The 19,785-nt window shown below is 41.5% G+C and overlaps 1 protein-coding gene across 3 annotated transcripts in view; it reads right to left on the bottom strand.

The window, feature by feature from the left end:
- hecw1a (HECT, C2 and WW domain containing E3 ubiquitin protein ligase 1a) overlaps positions 1 to 19,785 on the bottom strand; it is a 71,722-nt gene that overhangs the window by 14,312 nt on the left and 37,625 nt on the right. For 2 of the 3 annotated variants that reach the window (XM_088321980.1, XM_088321982.1), the window contains 14 exons: positions 17,073 to 17,941; positions 15,565 to 16,132; positions 9,926 to 10,024; positions 9,546 to 9,699; positions 7,549 to 7,658; positions 7,361 to 7,467; positions 6,620 to 6,805; positions 6,413 to 6,547; positions 4,009 to 4,123; positions 3,831 to 3,927; positions 2,176 to 2,259; positions 1,978 to 2,084; positions 598 to 712; positions 408 to 521 (listed from right to left, as the gene is read on the bottom strand). In XM_088321980.1, coding sequence (XP_088178106.1) covers positions 408 to 521; positions 598 to 712; positions 1,978 to 2,084; positions 2,176 to 2,259; positions 3,831 to 3,927; positions 4,009 to 4,123; positions 6,413 to 6,547; positions 6,620 to 6,805; positions 7,361 to 7,467; positions 7,549 to 7,658; positions 9,546 to 9,699; positions 9,926 to 10,024; positions 15,565 to 16,132; positions 17,073 to 17,941 — 2,860 coding nt within the window. The remainder of the gene's footprint in view (positions 1 to 407; positions 522 to 597; positions 713 to 1,977; positions 2,085 to 2,175; positions 2,260 to 3,830; positions 3,928 to 4,008; positions 4,124 to 6,412; positions 6,548 to 6,619; positions 6,806 to 7,360; positions 7,468 to 7,548; positions 7,659 to 9,545; positions 9,700 to 9,925; positions 10,025 to 15,564; positions 16,133 to 17,072; positions 17,942 to 19,785) is intronic. The other variant, XM_088321981.1, reaches the window with a different exon arrangement.

Here is a 19,785-nt window from a genome sequence, read left to right as displayed (position 1 = left end):
AAAGGACTATTGGGGAATTTGCATCAACACGGCGCGAACCAATCATCCAGAGCCTTGGTCATGGGGTGTGAACATTTCATCGGCATGGGAAGACCCTGAAACCCCGTCGTCTTCTGCACACAATTGTAATTGGCACAGGCAGAAGTACCCGATTTGTTCAACTCTTTGATTCGCCTAAATAAATTGATATGTGGACTACACTCGTCGTTCTGCTAATTAAATTTCTCCGACTTTTGAATATGCTCCCACTGTAAGGAAAATGAAGTGTCTTCGGAGTCAGATTTCAGTTTAATAAATGTTAAAACCTTACACTATACAGCTTATTATCAAACTCACCATTATATTACTTACAGTATGTATATCGGAAAACAATACTGCGTAAGCTTTTGGTTTAACGTGTGTCTTACCCTTCCTCCCCCAGGAAGGTGACGTAGAGTTTGTTCCTCTGTAGCTCTTTGCGGGAATACGCCATCACCTGGTTAAAGGTGCCCTCAAGCAGATGTTCTCGTCTTATCAGTAGTCTGCATTTATGAGAATATCATCAAAGTAAATAGGGATCATCATTTCTCACAGTACTACATTCGAAGTCAACCTTACTTAATCTTGCCCGGTCCCTGGCCGTAACCTTTTGCTTCCAACTTCCTGTAAAAGTTCCTTAACTTGGCTTCAAAGTCTCTCCGGTACGGTGCCGGAGCTCTGGCTCTCTGCAGACCTGAACAAAGAAGACAGGCGTCATCAAATTGGAGGTCCTTGAAAATGGATGGATAAATACATCCATTTCCCTGCTTTGACCTACTTTTACAGAACCTTCCATTACTTGCAAGTAAGCCCCATCAGGATAGTGATCACAACACACCCTCGAGGTCTACCAGACCTCAATTTAGAACACATTAGTGTCCCGGAACATCTCACAGCTAGTTCTGTCAAGTAGTAATGATCACGCTCCGAGCGATTCCTTGAGTCGTGGTGTGTCATAATTATGTGCCGGACACGGCCTGATAAGTCCGATAAACGGGTGGAGGATATGTGCTAATATCAGAATATTTGAGACCAGGGGCATAATGGGGTGCAGGGGGGGACAGTGCCCACCCACAGAAACGCTCTGCCCATCTAGAGAAACCTGGATGTGGTGGTGAGAGAAGTCTGATTAAAAAAATCAAAATCAAAAGAAGAAACAAATAAAATGAAAAGGAAAAGAGAAAAAAAGAAGAAGAAAAGTAAAGCAAGATAACAATAAAAAGCTATGAAAATATAAACAAAAGTATAAAAACAAAAAGAAAAAAAAAAGAAAAATAGGAAAAAGCAAGAAAAAGTAAATGCTAAAAAACAAAATAAAACATACAAGGAAAAAAATAATAAAGCAAGGAAGATGAAGTAAAAAGCTAGGAAAAAATAAAACTAAAGTCAAGTCATGTTTATTTGTATAGCTCTTAATCTGAAAAGAAGTGGGCCAAGTACTGAACCCTGCGGACCACCACAGGTAACTTAAGAATAAAAGGAATAAAAAAGTCAGGAAAAGGACAGGGGCTTGGGGGGATCCCTTTCTTCATTATATTACTACTACTAACGTCATATTCTCCCCAAATTAAATGAATACGTTTTCCAAAAATCTGTTATCCTACTAAATTATGACAACACAAACATGCTGTGACAATTTTAACTCATTTCATTCTTTTTCATTCTAAGCAACTTTAAACTGGAATCTCTGCATGGCAAAAACATTCACTTTTCAGTGCAACAAAACATAAACTACAAGATTATTAGAATAAACTGTACATTTTTAAAATGGCAAATCGTGAAACGCATCCCTGGAAAAACACTGGAAACAATGCCATGCAAACAAAATTTGTAGGTGATAATAGTTTCCCACACCTATAAAAAAATCTATCACCGAGATGTGAGCATTGTGATAACTCTTTTGCTGGTGGGTGACGTCAGCAAAAACAAAACGGGTGTCGGATCCACGAATCTACCTACCGGGAGAGTTCTGCGGCGAGTTTCCGGGGGAACAGCGAGGCGAAAAACTAAAACCGGGATGGATCGGGTGAGGAGGGATGTACGACATGATTTCCTCTTCGAACAAACTGCAAAATAGGAATAAGAAATACATGAGACGTCTTCAATACATAGGTAATGAATCGTATGTCGATTATGATATCGTAGGTGCCGTTGTACCTTAACAGGATGACTAGATCTGCATCACACGATAACTTCTCAACACCGTGCGTACCTTCAGACCGGATATAATGAATCTTTTCCCTAAAATGTAAACAAAATGAACAAGTAATTATTAAAACATTTGAAAATACCGAGAGATACTTACTAATTTAGCGCAAAGGGCTAGTTTGGTATGAATTTGTAAAATTGATACCTAGCTAGAAGGATTACTAGACGGCTAAAAAGGCAGCTCAAAGAGTAAGCAGGTAAAAAACTAAAAGCGAGCTACATGGCTAACCAAAGAAATAAAAAGCCAAATAAATAACCCGATAAAAGCTAAAATTAAAAGTTGGATAGCTTGCTTGCAAGGAGGCCAAAATGTAGCTTGAAAACTAGCAAAAAGGGTATTGTTAGTGAGATAGTATTAAAAAAAATGTAAAAAGCTAGCTAGACAACTTGGTAAAAAGCTAAAAATGCAGGAAGATAGCTAGCTACAAAGCTAAAAAGGTAGCCAGATAGCTTTTTTGATCATTTGCTTTATAAAGACCAAACATTTCAAGTTTGCTATATAACTAGTTAGCAAGGAGGCCAAAATGTAGCTTGATAACTAGCAAAAAGGGTATTGTTAGCGAGATGGCATGTAAAAAATGTAAAAAGCTTGCTAAATAGCTAAAAATGCCGGAAGATAGCTAGCTACAGAGCTAAAAAGGTAGCCAGATAGCTCGCTAAAACTTCCACATTTTTTGCTCATGTGTTTTATAAAATCCATATATTGGAAATTAGTTTTGTATTTCCTGTAAAAAAAAAAAAAAATCAATATAAAGATAAATCTGTTTAATATGCGAATAGACTCTCTCTCTCTTTTTCGGGGGGGGGCGGCAGTAGCTCAGGAGGTAGAGCGCTCGTCTTGGGATCAAGGGATCCCAGTTCGAATCCTGGCTCCTCCGTGTTACATGTCGAAGTGTCCTTGGGTAAGACACTGAACCCCTAATACCCCCAATAAGCAGGTTAGCGCCTTACATGGCTGCAAGGCCGCTATTGGGAAATGTGGAGCACATTGTAAAGCGCTTTGGGAAGTCATTGACTTGAAAAGCGCTATCGAAATGCAGATCATTTCTTTGTTTCTTTCTCTCTCTGTGTCTTTTTAACTTCTTTTGCTCCAACTTCCTTTTCTCTCTTTTCTCTTTCTACCCTTCGCGCTTTCTTTTCTCTTCTTCTGTCTTTCTATTTCTCTTTGGATTTCTTTCTTCCTCTCCCTTTCTTATCCCCCTCTCACGACTTTTTATCTTTTGTTTCTCACGCTCTCTCCCTCTTTCTCTTTTTGTCCCGCCCTCTCTCCTTTTCCCTCCCTCTTTCTCTTATTTCTTTCTCTTTAATCTACTAGTCCGGCCCCCGACAGAATGTCTGTTCTATCGTGAGTTTGACACCCTGACTTACCCCTACCTATCACAGAAAGTCACACCCACCCAACACAGAGCACCCTCACTCATCCCTCCCTCGCTGTCTGCAGTCGATTAGAAACACAACACACAATACGTTGATATCAATGACAATAAAGAAAAATCTACAAAGGAGTGAACCAACAATAACCGAAACCCGAAGTAACCAAGGGTCTCTGTACGTGAATTTGTAAAATCTGAACTGAAAATTAGCGCCCCCTGCTGCTCACCTACCTGAGTGCATAGTTTCTGTTCAGGTTGGGTTGCCGCTCCTGCAGCATGTCAAATATGTTCGCTTGCCGGAGGAAAGCCACAATTTTGTCATTGTATGCTAGAGAGAATAGGAGAACGGGGAAAACGGTGAACGGGTAAACGGTTTTTCATACGGGGGCTTGGGTGTTTTTGGACTTACACACAGCGGTGGACTGTTGCGGGTCACCATGATGATGGTTTCGTATCGCGGCGACCAGACTGTTTGCGGGCCTGGCCATGAGGGAGGCTCCTCGGCTCCTAGACACGTCCGAAGCCTGCAAGTTACAACAGGAATACAGTGGAACCTCGGTTTTCGAACGCCTCTCAGTTCGAAAAAAATCGGAGTCCGACCCAAAATCGGAGTTCGAACGCCGGTAATGCGTACGCTAGGGTGCCATGCTGATCGGCGTACGGGTGTTTTAGCCCCTTATTATGCTTCCGAAGAAAGTCAGTGCAAGCAGCAAAGTTGCTACAGGTGAACAAAGAAAAGTAGTGCGTACAACTATTGCATTTAAGAAAGAAATAATAGCAAAATATGAAGGAGGTGTGCAGGTGTCTGATCTTGCCTGCGCCTTCTGCTGACCACCACAAAGGTAAGAAATCCTATTCATAATTCTTTTCTTTATCCTTTTTTTTTAATTTTTAAACGTTCATGTTAGCGTAATCTTTCGTACGGAAGATTACGATAACGCTAACGTACGATTAGCCTGGGTTAGCACATTCAGGGTGTTGGAACGGAGCCCCCTTTCCAATAAACCCCTCACCACTTGTTGTGGAGACCCGGGTGCTAAATGACTTTTTAACGACCTGATTTTTTTATTTTTACGATTAGCGATTAGCCTGCGTGAGCTTTAAGTTTACGTTAAACATTCAAGGTAAACATTCAGGGTGTTGGAACGGATTAAAACGATTTACATTATTTTTAATGGGAACAATGATTTCGGTGATCGAACAAATTTGTTTTCGAACAGGGTTCTGGAACAGATTATGGTCAAGAACCGAGGTTACACTGTACACGGTTTTATAACTTATTTAGAAAAAGTAGACAGGGTTCGTACGGGTGCTTGAAATCTTGAATTTGAATGTGGTGTTATCAAGGTCAGGAAAATGCTTGACGTTTGGGTGAAAATGCTTGAAATTGTTGTCATTTCCATGTTTCCTGGAAGTCTGACTCTATAAACCACGCATTCAATGAAGAAAAAAAAAAGTGCGTGGAAATGACGTCAGCACGCCTGTCGTGTGAAGCGTCACCTACTGGTGGCACCCAAAAGGAAAGGTCTATTTAGAAAACCGTCCCAGCTCACTAACAAGAGCAAAATCTTACGGTCCCAAACGGCTTCTCAGATATTTTATTTTTTTAATGTAAAGGATTTTATACATGTGACTATAAAGGATTTTATACGATTGACTAGAAATTTACATGTATTGAGTTTAATGCAATAGATATTCACTGACTGGGCTTTAGTTCAATGACAGGGCAGGCTGTTCGAAATGCATAATATTTTGTCTAGGAAATTTTGATAACAGGACTCGTGGATTTGCAAACGCTGGACACCCCCGGGTGAAATGTCGACTATCCTGGGCATTTTTTCTCTCAAGAAATGAGTGCGCATAATTGTTGGATGAATGTAGGTCGTGTTTGGTTAATAGAGTCAGATAACTCATTCGAATAATTTGGTAAACGCTACATTTTGATAGTTTAATTCCCAACAAATGATAAATTATCAGTAATGATAAAACATGATGCACCCAATTATAAAGTTATTAGAAATTTCATGTGTTGCAAAACACATAAAATATACATTGAAATATTTACAGATCTCCCAAAAAATTGTTTGTAAAATACAAAATAATTTTAGATTTTTACACATTGAACAGATTTAAAGTCGAACAACAACAAAGAATCCCTGAAAATGCAAAATAATAAAATATAAATTAAAGAGGTCTAAATAAATAATGGGATGCAAAAAAGTATTTACAATTATATTTCAACCAATTTGGACACAGATCTTCTAAAAAAGACACAAAAAAATAGAATAAAAAAACAAAAAGCCAAAGATCAGCAGTCTCCAAGATTGCTTCAGAGCGATTAATATAATCAAAATGAGTCCAAATTTGGCTCATTTTTCCTCCCCTTTTTTATATACAATACTTTCTCTTTTTTTGTGTTCCGTATTGAACTCAACTATTACCCAACACCTATTCCGTGTTTGTAAACAAGTGTGACGTATTGAAGCTCTACGTGGATTGTTGAAGCAGAATGGCAGAATTCATGTCAGTTTATAGCAGCCCATTGACTCAAAAAGATAGTTGATCAGAGATAGGAACAGCAAAAAGTATGTGCTAGCAACAAGATAGCGGCTTTATTTTAGTCATCCAAGTTAACCAGACAAAAACGTTTTTAGAACATCACTGGATTTCTTACTTTGAAAGTACTGGAAAAATTGAAAAATCGGCCTTGAAAGTTCTTTAAAAGGGCTTGAATTTGGCAAGAAACAGGTGTACAAACCCTGAGTAGATTTGATATGGATTAAATACGTTGTTGCTAGGTTGTACACGCGTACCTCTCCTGCACTGTAGCTGCGTAGTCTTTGCAAATGTTGTTTGTGCGCGAGGTGGCCCGGTAGTCGGCCATTTTGTAAAGGGATCCGGGGGTCGATGAAGGTTGTCGCTCGACTGTTGTGGTCCACAAAGAAAGACTGGAAGACAAACTGGGTTCAACTCATTGTCGATTGATAGTGTCAGTAGGTATAAACGTAGATGCTTCAAACCTTGCCCTGCGGGTCAGTCTTGATCTCCCAGCCCCGCGGCAACTCCAGTTGGGTGTCGGCAAACTTGTTTAGAAAGACGACGAGGTCCCGGTTATGCTGGTAGCGCTCAAAGTTTTTGGCATCGCGGCGCACCTTCAGGATCATGTGCTTCACGCAGCTGCTGCTTGTGAACATCCGGTAGGCTGACTGGGAAGGGCCAACAAAGAATAGAATATACCTTTACCATCATTGTTACAAAATGGGTTGAACATATTGTGACAACGAGATTGGACGTGGCACTCTAGGTTCACATTTTACAGTGAGGATAGAAGAAAACAAGGAAGATACAGGAACAAAGAAGTTTGTATTGTCCTAGGCTTTGTTTTTCTCCGGAGGGGGTGTATGAGGGGGTGAGGGACTGACAGAGATGGTCGGATGCAGCTAGGTGGGGGGAGGGGAGAAGCTCTGTACGCATGTATGATGTTACTGTACACACCGTCCACTGTTTTTCCCCCCTGGTTGCACAGTCCACGTATTAAATGAATTTGGGAAGTACAGTCCTTTAAGCATGCCTGATTAAAGTCGCCGATGACGATAAAAGCTCCATGAGGATGTGCAATCTGATGTTTATTGATAGCAGCGAGCAGATTTAGCGCTATGCTAACGTTAGCATCCGGTGGAACGTAAACGGCAATCACAATGACCACAGTTAGAGCTAAATGGTCTGAGTTTGTTGAGATCATGGCAGTTTTTTGCACTCACGTAGTTACTATGCAGCATTGTGAAGAATTCCGGATGTGTAATGAACTTGACAGCGGGAGACTGGAGAAGCTGGCTGATTTTATGGTGAGTGACTGGAGATGCTGGACCTTAGGGACACCAAGTCAAAACGATTTAGAGTTGCGACCAGAAACCGTCAAAACACGAATATTGCGATTGAGGACACGGACCTGTGGCAGCAGGAGGTGCTTCCGAGTCCGCCTCGACACTCGGGGTTCGCTCTATCCGTTGACTGCCGCCTTCCTCTTCGGTGGCCATGGTTCTCTCGATGTTCTGGTACCTGTCACCAGAGTTAGGGATTTCAATACGATGAGACCTTTGCCCTCATCTTTAAAGGCCCTGGGTAATTTAGTGGAGGGCCCTACAAAAATGTCAATTTGGAACCAAAAAGTAAACAACTTTACACAAATAGTTAACGGTCCCCATCAAAATGCACGGCATGCGCTAATTTCAGACCGTCTGTTGTGGAGTATCACAGGGTTCTATCCTGGGTCCTAAATTATTTCATTTATATATTAACGATATTTCTAATGTTTCAAAACTATTGATAGAATAGAACAGAATAGAATATACCTTTATTGTTAAAAATAGTAATATTTGCAGACGACACAAACATTTTCTATTCAAATGATAACTATATTGATTTGGTAACCTGCATTAAATAAAAATAGTAAATTAATAAACCTAAAAGTATGGGTGAATATAAATAAATGATCTTTAAATTTAAATAAATCAAGATTTAGAAGTAAAAATGGATGGTGCTGCAATAGACATTGTATCAGAAAATAAGTTTTTAGGGGTCATAATAGACAAGAAATGAAGCTGGAAAACACACATCGGACACATACAAACTAAAGTATCTAAAAGCATTTCAATCATGAATAAAGCCAAATTCATTTTAAACTGTAATGCATTGTATTTATTATATTGTTCTCTAGTTCTGCCATACTTAACATATTGTGCAAAAGTCTGGGGCAATAATAAGAAAAGTTTACTGCAGCCCCTTTTTATCCTGCAAAAACGTGCAATTAGAATCATACATAGGGTAGGATATCGAGATCATACTAATATTCCTGCAGTCCAGATTTAGTAATTTTTTTCACTGCACAACTGCTTTTTAAGGTCAACAAAAACAAAAATGATTCACTCGGAAAGAGGGAAGTTATAACTTAAGGGGCTGTCGTAAATTCATAATCCCAAAGTTGAGAACCACCAGGAAAAGTATGTGTGTGTCTGTGTGCGGAGTCAAACTTTGGAACAATTTACAAGACGAGATCCAACAATGTCCAACTGTTTTCATGTTCAAATTTAAATACTAAACAACATAACTGGCGGTGTTGTAGAATAATGAAGTCGGAGCTTATCGACACAGTTGTTTAGACAGGAAATTCCAGGTTTGTTTCTCCCGAGTTTAAATGTCAGCCTTGGTTTGGAACAGCTTGCCAAGTAATAACATTCTGCTTGGTTTGGAACAAGCTGTCAGGAATTTGGCTGGGTCAGACCTACTCCAACGATTTTCTTGGAAATTGTGTAACTTTGGGAAGTCGAAAGAGGACGAAAATATTCTGAGAAAATACATTGTCAATTCCTGGAAGCATGCACGTTGAGAAAAACAAGTGCGTCATCGTGAGCTGACGCTCTAAGCAACAAGTGATATTTCTGACGTGATGTTTATAAGAGGGTATAAGAACGCTGATTGTCTCTTAGACGAATGAGAACGTTGTTTGGACAGTGATGAACATCAATAAACAGCTTTTCCCTCTCCCGTCAAGATTCCTCTGCTCTTTGTGCATATTTCTGGGCTAAATTTCACGGGCTGCTCCGAAAGCGGAATACAGAGATGAAGAAAATGGGGTATGAGTGATACCAGAGATTGGGAATAGTGCGTCTAGAACTATGGTTGACTTTCTGTTATTGTTATATCATAACTGTTATTATTACTGTTGTTATTATGATTGGTGTATTTAATAGGGAATATGAAGGGGTAGGGAATATAAGCATCTGCTTCTGACTACCCCTTTTCGATCATGTTATGTCACATTATTTTGTTGTGGAGTTTATTGTTTTTGTTCTGTTTTCATTTCAATGTTCGAAATAAAGTTTTCATTTATTCATTCATTCAATTTATATTTAAATGGATGAACCCTCCTCGGATTGATAGGCTGACCTCCTGTTGAGCTGCTCCATCTGTTGACTGGATCCCGATCGTGGAATCCCGTGGCTGCACTTGCCGGCCTGACCCGGTCTCTGCCAGGTGGTGGTGCGGTTGATGTGGTCCACGTAGAAAACTCTACCGTGGCTGTCGATGCGAGCTTCCCAGTCTGAACCACGGGAGATAAAAATGACTTTCAGATGAAGCGCGCCCCCCCAAAAAATCCCACTTGCTTTGTTTGTAGTGCCTCGTGTGAGGAATATCGAATGTTAATGTTTGAGTCATAGTGGTTGAGAATGATCGAAGGGGAGGAAGGAGTCATGAAAGCAAAGAAAAAGGGAGGGAAACCAAGCTGTTAGCATGTTGACTCCATAGTAAGAGGTGTCGGTGCTTACTTGGAGGTAAGGCTTGGTCATTGGCAGCAGGAAAATGGTTTAAATCAATGCTGGGAAGAAGGACTGGAGGATGGCCGACAGGAGGTGAGAAGCCTGAGCCTACGGGAGACAGTTCGGAATACGTTACACCATGGAAGGGGGGCTCCGGGCTACATTAGCTCCAGCGTCATCTTTAGTTTTGTTCATAAACTGGGTTAATACAGGTGCATGAAATCCTTGAAAAATTCTAATGTCGGGTTTTCAAAGTCAGGAAAATGCTTGAAATTGTTGCCATGTTTCTTGGCAGTCTGTCTCTATGAACCACGCATTAAAGTAAGAAAAAATTAAAGATGGGGTGAAATATCGCTGACACGCCGGCTCTGGTTGCTTGTCATTATCATTGTTCTGGTTTGCCCGCGTCCCTGCGTCCTTGACCAATTATTTTTTTCTGGGAACGCATAGTGTCAAGTCAAGTGCATCCCCGGGATGCAACTTTTTTTTTTTTACACAAAATTGTTATTTTTACCCAATTACATTTTTTTTTAAACAAAGATTTACCGCACTCGAAACTTTTTGTCAGGCAGATCCGCCATTGTTGTTTTGGTCTCGCGGTTCGAATTTTCGTCTGCACGCCGATCTCGGCAAACAAGATCTCGTTGTTTCGAGATGAAGTCATTGTTGTGGTGCTTGTCGTCGAGGGAAGGTGAAGGCTAAGCATGCCTTCGAAAAAAGGTTAGTATTATGGGAAAATCAACACAAAATTGGAAATTTCTTCAGTGTCAGTAATGAGTCGAAACTTAATGCAGAAAGTGATAACAACGGCAATAATTCCGGCACGAAAAAAACGGCGGAAAAATTCTTCGGAAGATCGCGAAGGCAAGGAAAACACGCGTGTTGAAACCAACGATTCAACGAAAGAAAACAAACAAAAGAATACTCCTAGCATGGACTTTTCTGCCAAAATGGACTCAATTATATTCCTGGTGACGCTATGAGGAGGATGATAATGGATTGGACCTTGAGAAGGCATTACAACTATGGCGGAAAATTTGAAGTGATAACTGCTTTGTATTATCAATTAACTGTGATGATTAAAACTGAATGAAAATATAGATTAATATAATTATTTCAGCAATATTATTTTGAATAATGTGCAATATTGTTGTGAACTGAAAAATCTAAACAACTGATTTGTATTACCAATAAACTGTGATTAAAACTGAATGAATATATAGATTTATATTATATATTTGTCGCCGATTTACAATGTCAACCTCGATAACACTAAATTTTGGGAAGCCATAGATCTCTGTTGGGACCCATAGATTTTTGAGCAAGCGATTCCCCGGGACCCGTCACTTTTCACAGGTCAAATGAACACTGCGTTATGGTGTTGTCATGTGAAGCTTGAAAAGGACAGCTCTATTTGGAAAACCGTCTCTTTTAGATTGCCTCACCTCAGTGTAATGTATTGAAGCTGTGTGTGGCTTGTTGGAGCAGAATGGCAGAATTTATGTCAGTTTATAGCAGCTCATTGATCATTTTGGATGAGGGCATCTTAAAACAGCATAAAGTGTGTGCTCGCAGCAAAATAGAGACCATATTAGTCATCAAACGTTCTATTGATGGCGCCTGATTTCTCCTTTGAAAGTACTGGAAACATTGAAAAAATTGGCCTTTAAAGTGTTTGAAAAGCGCTTGAATTGGGCCATGAATGAACCTTGAGAATGATTCAACTCCAAATAGTTTTGAATAAAGCCATCTGTCAATATTGCCCATGTGTAGCACCAACTCACAGACTAAATTCTGAGATCTGGCACACGTCGAGGCAATTTGTTAGGAACAGCAGGGGGAAAAAAATCAAACTGGAGGGAAATCTGATGAGTAGCACAGCGTACAGTATGTATGTGACCTACTTTCCTATCGCAGTTCTCTCTATTGGTAACATTCACGAGTGAAGACAAAATAATTGCACCAGTTATACGAAAAATATTCCAGCACCCCTTGAATATCACCTAAACTCTCACTTAATGCAAAAAAACTCCGCAAGACAAACTCATACACAACGATAAAACTAAATATCTTACTAAAACGGTTAGGAAAATGGATTGATCTCTCAGGAACCTTCCTCTTATGGTTCAGATCCAGTTCGGATAGGACGCACTGTGTTAAATATGGTGAAATGACATCCGAGCCCTACTACTACTACTCTTCGGTCTCCCGAAGTCCAGAATCAAGAGTCTTCAGCTGGTACAAAATGCTGCAGCGAGGCTATTAACTAGGACAAAAAAGTCCGATCACATCACGCCTATTTTGGCTAACCTGCATTGGCTCCCTGTTAGCCTAAGATGTGATTTCAAGGTTCTCTTAGTATTATACAAAATCATACAAGGACTTGCTCTCTAATATCTTTCGGATCTGATTTCCCCCTATGTTCCGGTCCTTCGTTCTGAGAGCGCCGGTCTTCTGGTGATCCCAAGAGCCAAGAAGTGTTCCGCTGGTTCGAGAGCGTTCTCCATCCGGGCACCGGTGCTGTGGAATGCTCTTCCCCCTGAGATCCGTTCTGCAACCTCAGTGGAAATTTTTAAATCTAAGCTTAAAACAGACTTCTACTCTATAGCATATGAATAACCTATACTTTTCTTGGACAATATCTGTGTATTATTTGTGATTGCAACATCCTTTGCTGTCTGGTAATCCTGAAAGGGAGATGCCACATGTGCGGTCCCTTCTCAAGGTTTCTTCATTTTCCTCATGTTGAGGTTTTTGAGTTTTTCCTTGCCCTCATGTTGGTTCCAGATCAGGGGATGGTGTAATAATAGTCTGAAAAAATAGTCTGTGTAATAACCTGTGAAGCCCCTTGAGACCCTTTGTGATTAAGGGCTATACAAATAAAAATGACTTGACTTGACTAGTGTTACCTGTGGTGTTCCGCAGGGTTCAGTACTTGGCCCCCTTCTTTTCAGCATTTACATGCTTCTATTAGGTTTAAATCTAAGCTTAAAACACACTTCTATGCTATAGCTTATGAATAACCTATATTTTATGTTGATATGTGTATTATTTGCCTTCATGTAGGTTTTAGATGAGGGGATGGTGTCAAAATAGTCTGTAGTTTGCAATAGTCTTTGATCTGTGCAGCCCTTTAAGACTCTTTATGATTAAAGGTCTCACAAATAAACATGACTTGACTTTATGAACTGAACACACGCAGCAAAAGTAAAAATATCTTACTGCAGAGGATCTCTAAAACAACAATTACTGTATTTTTCAGACTATAAGACTTGCAACAGTACAAGTCACACCAGCCATAAAATGCTCAATGAAGAAGGGAAAACCAACCTAAATGTTCGCACTGGAGTATAAGACGCATTAGTGTATAATTGTGGTCGGGAATCTATGCCTCGCGAGCCATGTATCTTTTCAGAGTACAAACGGCTTGGAGATAAAATAGAACTCCTCTATACAGTAACACAAGAAGTGAGTTGTCACAAACTGAGACAATGCTTACTTCATACAAGGTTTGGTCCAGTATACATAAGACACACTTTTCACTAAAGTTTGCAGTCAAGGTGTCACACCAACAAACCCGGTTTGGGCTAGAAATCGCAAAAAAATCCAATAGATGAAAGCTCTCATAAGCAATCTGTGTTCATTATTTAGACATTCTATAATAAAAATCCTTAAAACAAACTTATACCCCCTAAGAATTTTACCTAGAAACTCTAGCAAAGCACCTAGAGTAATTTGATTAGGTAAGCGGTAAGAACGCGCAGACTTTTTCTTGCCCAGCGCCGTCTGCATTAAAGATAAATACGTTACTTCCCCAGTTTGCAGTATTTTGTGACATTTTTTCAAAAGAACTCTGCTCGCACCTAGTTTTGAAATCATTTTTTAGGATGCAAATGAAAGTCAAAATGAACACTCTCAAGTAACAGACAAATTGTAAGTGTTTTTTTTGTTCCGTTTTTATTTTAATGTTCGAAATAAATACACGTAAAGGTAAACTATTTGTATTTACCTATGGCGAAGTGGAGTAGCGGGTGGATGCAAGAGGGAGGAGACTGAACCAGATGAATATGGAAATTGATTTTAAACCAAGGATTGTCGTGCCCTTAGAAGATTTCCTTGCTTCAATTGCCTTCTTATTAATAATAAGAATGCACTTTATAGGGCAAACCATGAAAAAAAAACATATATAGTCCGACAACTCCTGCAATCCCTCTCACGAACAAAAAAACCATGTCAACAACAACAACAAAAAACGCATAAGCCCCCCTCCCCCAAAGCAGAATTCACCAAAAAAATGCAACTAAATGAAGTTAATTATATAATCGGAGAAAATTTAATAGGATTATATCTCTTACTTGATAAATGTGGAAGAATGTCACTCCAGATTAGTAGAACTGTCCCCTCCATATATCTCTGCGCGAACTATGTTGATCCATTGCTTCATCTTCACATGATGCTAATAAGTAAGATCATTTACATTTATCATGGGAATTATTTTAACTATCAGGAAAGTCACTTTAACGTTCCTGTAGAATTTGCCGAAAATCCCAATCCAAGACGTAACCAAAGTCAATTGAATGCTGTTCCTGAACCGTTTGGAGAATATGGACCATTTTGGTCTTTTTAGAAAGTTCCGAACTGAAAAAATATCACTGCAACTGCTATGAACAAGGTTTTTAGTCTTGCCTGAATTTTGTTTTGCAATTAAATGCATGCGGAATAGTGTAGCAAGGGCGTCTTAGTTGGAAAACCATGTGAGACAATAGCTTGAAGCCTTACCTGGTCCCAGTTCAAATTTGATCACAATCTAAACCACATTTTTCTAGGTATACGTCTGGCCAATTGAAGGCGACCAGTTTACAGCTTTAAAAACTCTGCAACTGTGTATTTTACTTAGGCAATTTTTTTAGACATTGTGGAGGAGTTGTAAATGTTTGACCCCTCTTTACAGAAGTCAATCAGTGATTGTGCACACTTGCGCGTTTTATCGGTGTGTAAGTGATGTGTTATTCATGTTTATTTTGGGATCTAATTTGAATACACAGTGAATATCTGGATATCTTTCTATTCAGAATTTTATGGCTAACCAATGTGTCAATCATCATTTGAATTGGTTACTACTGGCTTAAGATATTCAGAGCTAAAACGTATAATAATGTAATAATAGTCCGATTTGGGCTGTGGGCTGTGAATAAGAGCCTGCTATTTGACGAGAGTGGTGTCAATCAAAAGGTTGGAGGCTATCGGCCATATTTGAAATAATTTTACGAGTCTGTTTATTTGTAAATGTGAATTATGTGATGAAATGAACAGATTACAAAAAGGAGCGCCCACCGATGGAGACATGCTTTTAGGCGGATTTTTTTGGGTATCTGTCGGTATTGTCGTGTGTTTTTGCGTAAATATTTGACACGGTTGGATTCTCTGGACCGTCCTGGATGTAACGAGGCCATGTTTGCTGACCTTCATAGTTTTGGGGTATCTGGTTTCAGACTGATAATGATGTTTCTGTAAAGAGTACAGTTTGAAATATCATATCTTGAATCCCAAGAGTTGAAGCTTTACAATGGTATGTGACATGATGGGTGGTGAGATGGTCTGGGGATCGGGTAAACCAGAAGTCGACTTAAAGGTTTTCGATCACTTACTGGTGCTGTTGGTCTCTCGGGACTCTGCCCCAACCGATTCCCCGCGTTCTCCTGCCCCAGTCTCCTTCCAACGTCCACTCCTCTCTCCACCGGCCCCGCCCGCTTCCTGGCCCTCAGGACCATTGTTAGCTTCCGGTCCCGACTCAAAGGTGCTCTCGTCCTCCTCTTCGTCCTGCGAGGAGAACACGGTGCTGCCGGAGAGCCTGTTGCTGTCCACTGAGGACAGTCTGGTGTGGCTGCACAAGCGTCCCCTGCCATCGTGGCCAGAGTTGCTGTAGCACGACGTGCTGTAGCAGGAGGTGCTATAGCAGGAGGTGCTGTAGCAGGAGGTGTCGCAGAACTCGCACTCGTTTTCACCCCGCGGCCGGTGGCTAACCCCTGGATTCGTTTTGCCGTTGCTGGAATCGCCCGTCTCGCTTTCCAGGTAAGAGAGAGAGATCCTTCGGACTGCTGCGTGAACTCCGCTTCCGCCATCACTTTCCAAGAGCTGGTTCAATTCCGAGAGACGTTCGATGGAGAGGCTGCGCGGGAGGGAACGACAGCAGCATGGGCCGGGACACTCTGCCACCTGAAAAGACGTTTTACATAAAGGAAACCGCATGAGACAGTAGTACCATTCATGACAGGCACAATGGGTAAGTGTCCTATTCAACATCCCAACTAGCAGGACGCACGCCACACCGGCACGACCGAGACGGAGACTCCGGTAAAAACAGGGGTGGGGGACTATGCGTTGCAATAACAGCAGAATCATTGACACACACTGCTCACCCGATATAAAGCTTCTAGCAGTATCTACAGAGAGAGCTAACTGTGGTCATTGTGATTGCTGTTTACGTTCCACCGGATGCTAACATTAGCATTGCGCTAAATCTCCTGCTCGCTGCTATCAATAAACAGCAGCTTGCACACCCCGACGGAGCTTTTATCCTCGCCGGCGACATTGATCAGGCATGCTTAAGGACTGTACTTCCCAAATTCATTCAATATGTGGACTGTGCAACCAGGGGAGGAAAACACTGGACCGTGTGTACAGTAACATCAAACAGAGCTTCCCCCCACCCCTCACCTAGCTGGATCTGACCATCTCTGTCTGTCCCTCACCCCCTCATACGCCCACCTTCGGAGAAAAACAAACCCTGCAACAGGATAACACAAACTTCTTCTTTGTTCCTTTATCTTCTTTGTTCTCTTCTATCCTCAGCCTAACCTTCTAATGTACCTTGAAGAAAAACAGTCAGTGAATATCTTGCATTCAACTCAATAAATGTAACTTGTATTCAATCGTATAAAATCCTTTATAGTCAAATGTATAAAATCCTTCACCAGCAAGCAGGGGCACCCAGTTGACAAGAGGCAAAGTCCTATGTTGCTAGTTAATACAAAACCGCTTTGCGGCACACATTTATTATTATTGTTTATATGTTTTTGAAGTTCTCGTGCCGCCCCCATGTGCCATGGTATAAATGCCACTGCCCCATTTGTGCCTAAAACCATGACTGCCCTACCTGAGAGGGTGACTGGGTGATCTCATCCTCATCTTCTTGGCCTTCTTCCTCTCGGTCTTTGGAGTTTTTGAGCGTCGGTGACGTGGAGTTGGTGTTCTCTCCCTCCTCGAGATCTTCTTCCTCCTGGCTGGATGCCCGACGCTGCGCCGACGGGAGGCTGTGGAGGAGGTGGTGAATCCGGATGTAGTGCGACCGGGGCGTCTCCGGCTCGCCGCAGGCGGAGGCGATCACGTTCTCCAGCTCGGACACCGGCAGGGAACAGGGCCGGGTTTTGCGCCGGAGGGGAGCTTTGGAGTTGTAGCTCGAGAAGAGGCACGGGCAGGGACCGTTGCTGCTTTCGCCACCTGGTGATACTTGGGTTGTTTCTGTTGGCGAATGCTGGCATGTATTTGTTTCTTCTGCGGTCTCTGCATCGTCGTTTGGAGTTAATGTCAGGGTATTCTCAGATGGCACATCAGATTCAGCTTTTTTGTGACCATCCATGCATGTCACCGCTTCTTCAGCTGGGAGGATATCCTCATCTTTTCCTGGTTCCTCTTCTTCCTTCGGAACCTCTTCCGGTTCTCCACACACTAGTGTTCTTTCGGTGATGTCAGCCAATTCACCGTCTTCAGTCTCAGTTGGTTCTTCCCTCACCGTGTTCTGGTCCTCCACGGCACCTTCGTCAACTGCCGGCAAATCCCCGGGGTCACTCGATTGAGTCAGGGCTGGGGGAGTCGGGGTCTCTGGGTCGGGAGCGGCATCCAAAGGGAGATCAGGCATATCACGTCCCACGCTTAATCTGTCGTCGTCGGGTGCGTCGTTGGCATCTTCGTTGACTCCACCGTCGGGGCGGGCCGATTCGATGACCAGCGAAACGTCCTCATCATCTGGGAAGAACATTGCTTTTTTTTAATCAAACATTGCTTCTCAACGTGGCTTTGATGGAGAATTTCCTCCGAGTGACTATGAGTGCCAATTATCAGTCTAGGGAAAAACGTCATTATAATCAGTAATTGGACTCATAATTTTTTCCGCCATTACAACACCGGTATCGATAATGGCCGGTGCGTTACTTTGTCAGATGGATTAGATCAGATTAGATTAATAGATGTCTAGATAGATAGATAGATGTCTAGATAGATAGAGTCTAGATATATTTCTAGAGAGATGTCTGGATAGATGTCTTGATAGACAGATTTCTAGATGGATAGATGTCTTGATGTCTAGAGAGATGTCTTGATGTCTAGATAGATGTCTTGATGTCTAGATAGATAGATTGTTAGATGGATAGATGTCTAGATAGATATATAAATGTCTAGATAAATAGATGTCTAGATAGATATATAGATAGATGTCTAGATAGATGTCTAGATAGATAGATGTCTAGCTAGATAGATAGATGTCTAGCTAGATAGATAGATGTCTAGCTAGATAGATAGATGTCTAGATAGATAGATGTTAGATAGATGTCTAGATAGATGGATAGATGTCTAGATAGATGGATAGATGTCTAGATAGATGGATAGATGTCTAGATAGATAGATGTCTAGATGGATGTCTTGATGTCTAGATAGATAGATACTTTATTCATCCCTGTGGGGAAATTCACACAGTAGAAAGGAGCATGGATAAGCAGGACATCCCCGGTCGGCCTTTTGCCTTATTTATACACTAACAACACACCAACGTGGACACGGCTCTGTAAAGTAGGCTTAAACGTATTTGCTCAAGGTATGCATTTCTAATCAGTTTGATGTTACTTTTGGCATCTCTTAGTCTTCCAGTCTTTGTTTGAAGGTGTTGGTACTTTCCCACGGGGCTGGTCTTTTGTCCTTGTCTCAACATACCAGTACTTTTCCATGTCTTGTGATTTCAATAAAACACCGATGCAGACGGGGGATGGCCGAGATTGAGATCGAGACTGAGTAAGAGAGTATGGGAAGATCTCATCTCCCCAGGTTGCAACTGGTTTAAAAACTTAAGTCTTTGCCTGGTGCATTTTCTTCTACAGTTAGCCAATATTTTCTTTTATCTCTCCCACACTTCAGTGGTCGTTTCAGACCCAACAGGCTCTCATTCAAGCTAACATGCCAGCCATCTACCATAAGAAAATGGAGCATGTTTCTACCGTAATATTTCAAGTAAGAGCGCTATTAAATTCACAATATTAAACATCTCTGATCAAAGCGGCGCTGCCACGAGCGGCTGCCTTTTCCAGCAGCTGCCCTATTGTTTTATTGTCTGCTCCTATCTTTGGTGGTTTTTCTTCCCATTTTGACAACTACACTATGGATTACTTCTATCCTATGGGACATGGGTTTTAGCGCACAAAAATTCGTGCATTCAAGGAATTTCAACTCCTTGCCTTGAAGAATTCTCGCGCCAGCGTGATGAAGGGGCCTATCGTGGAAGAAGAGCCGGAGCTAGCGAAGCGGCTAGCGGCGTTATAAGTCTTCGGTACCATCCGTCATCATGGTTAATGCGAACTCACGACCAAATAAGATCATCGGGTGCTGGTGGAAAACATCGAAGCGCACAGGGAGCGCAGTTGCTGTGTTTTGCGGAAACGTGGCTCACGTTTAGCATTCAGGACGCTAACGTGTAGCCACCCGGAGCTACCCGGCTTCAACGCCGCTATACAGAGACACGAAAGCCGGGGGGAATCGGAGAGGAGGCGGACTTGCTAACACGAGGTGGTGTATCCCTGGATTTTCACAAAGAAAAGATTTCC

This window comes from Urocampus carinirostris, chromosome 18, assembly GCF_059441175.1.
Source record: "Urocampus carinirostris isolate Australia breed hairy pipefish chromosome 18, RoL_Ucar_1.0, whole genome shotgun sequence".
Lineage (NCBI taxonomy): Eukaryota > Metazoa > Chordata > Actinopteri > Syngnathiformes > Syngnathidae > Urocampus > Urocampus carinirostris.
Note: the sequence above shows the minus strand (reverse complement) of the source record. Positions and strands in the feature narration are given on the sequence as shown.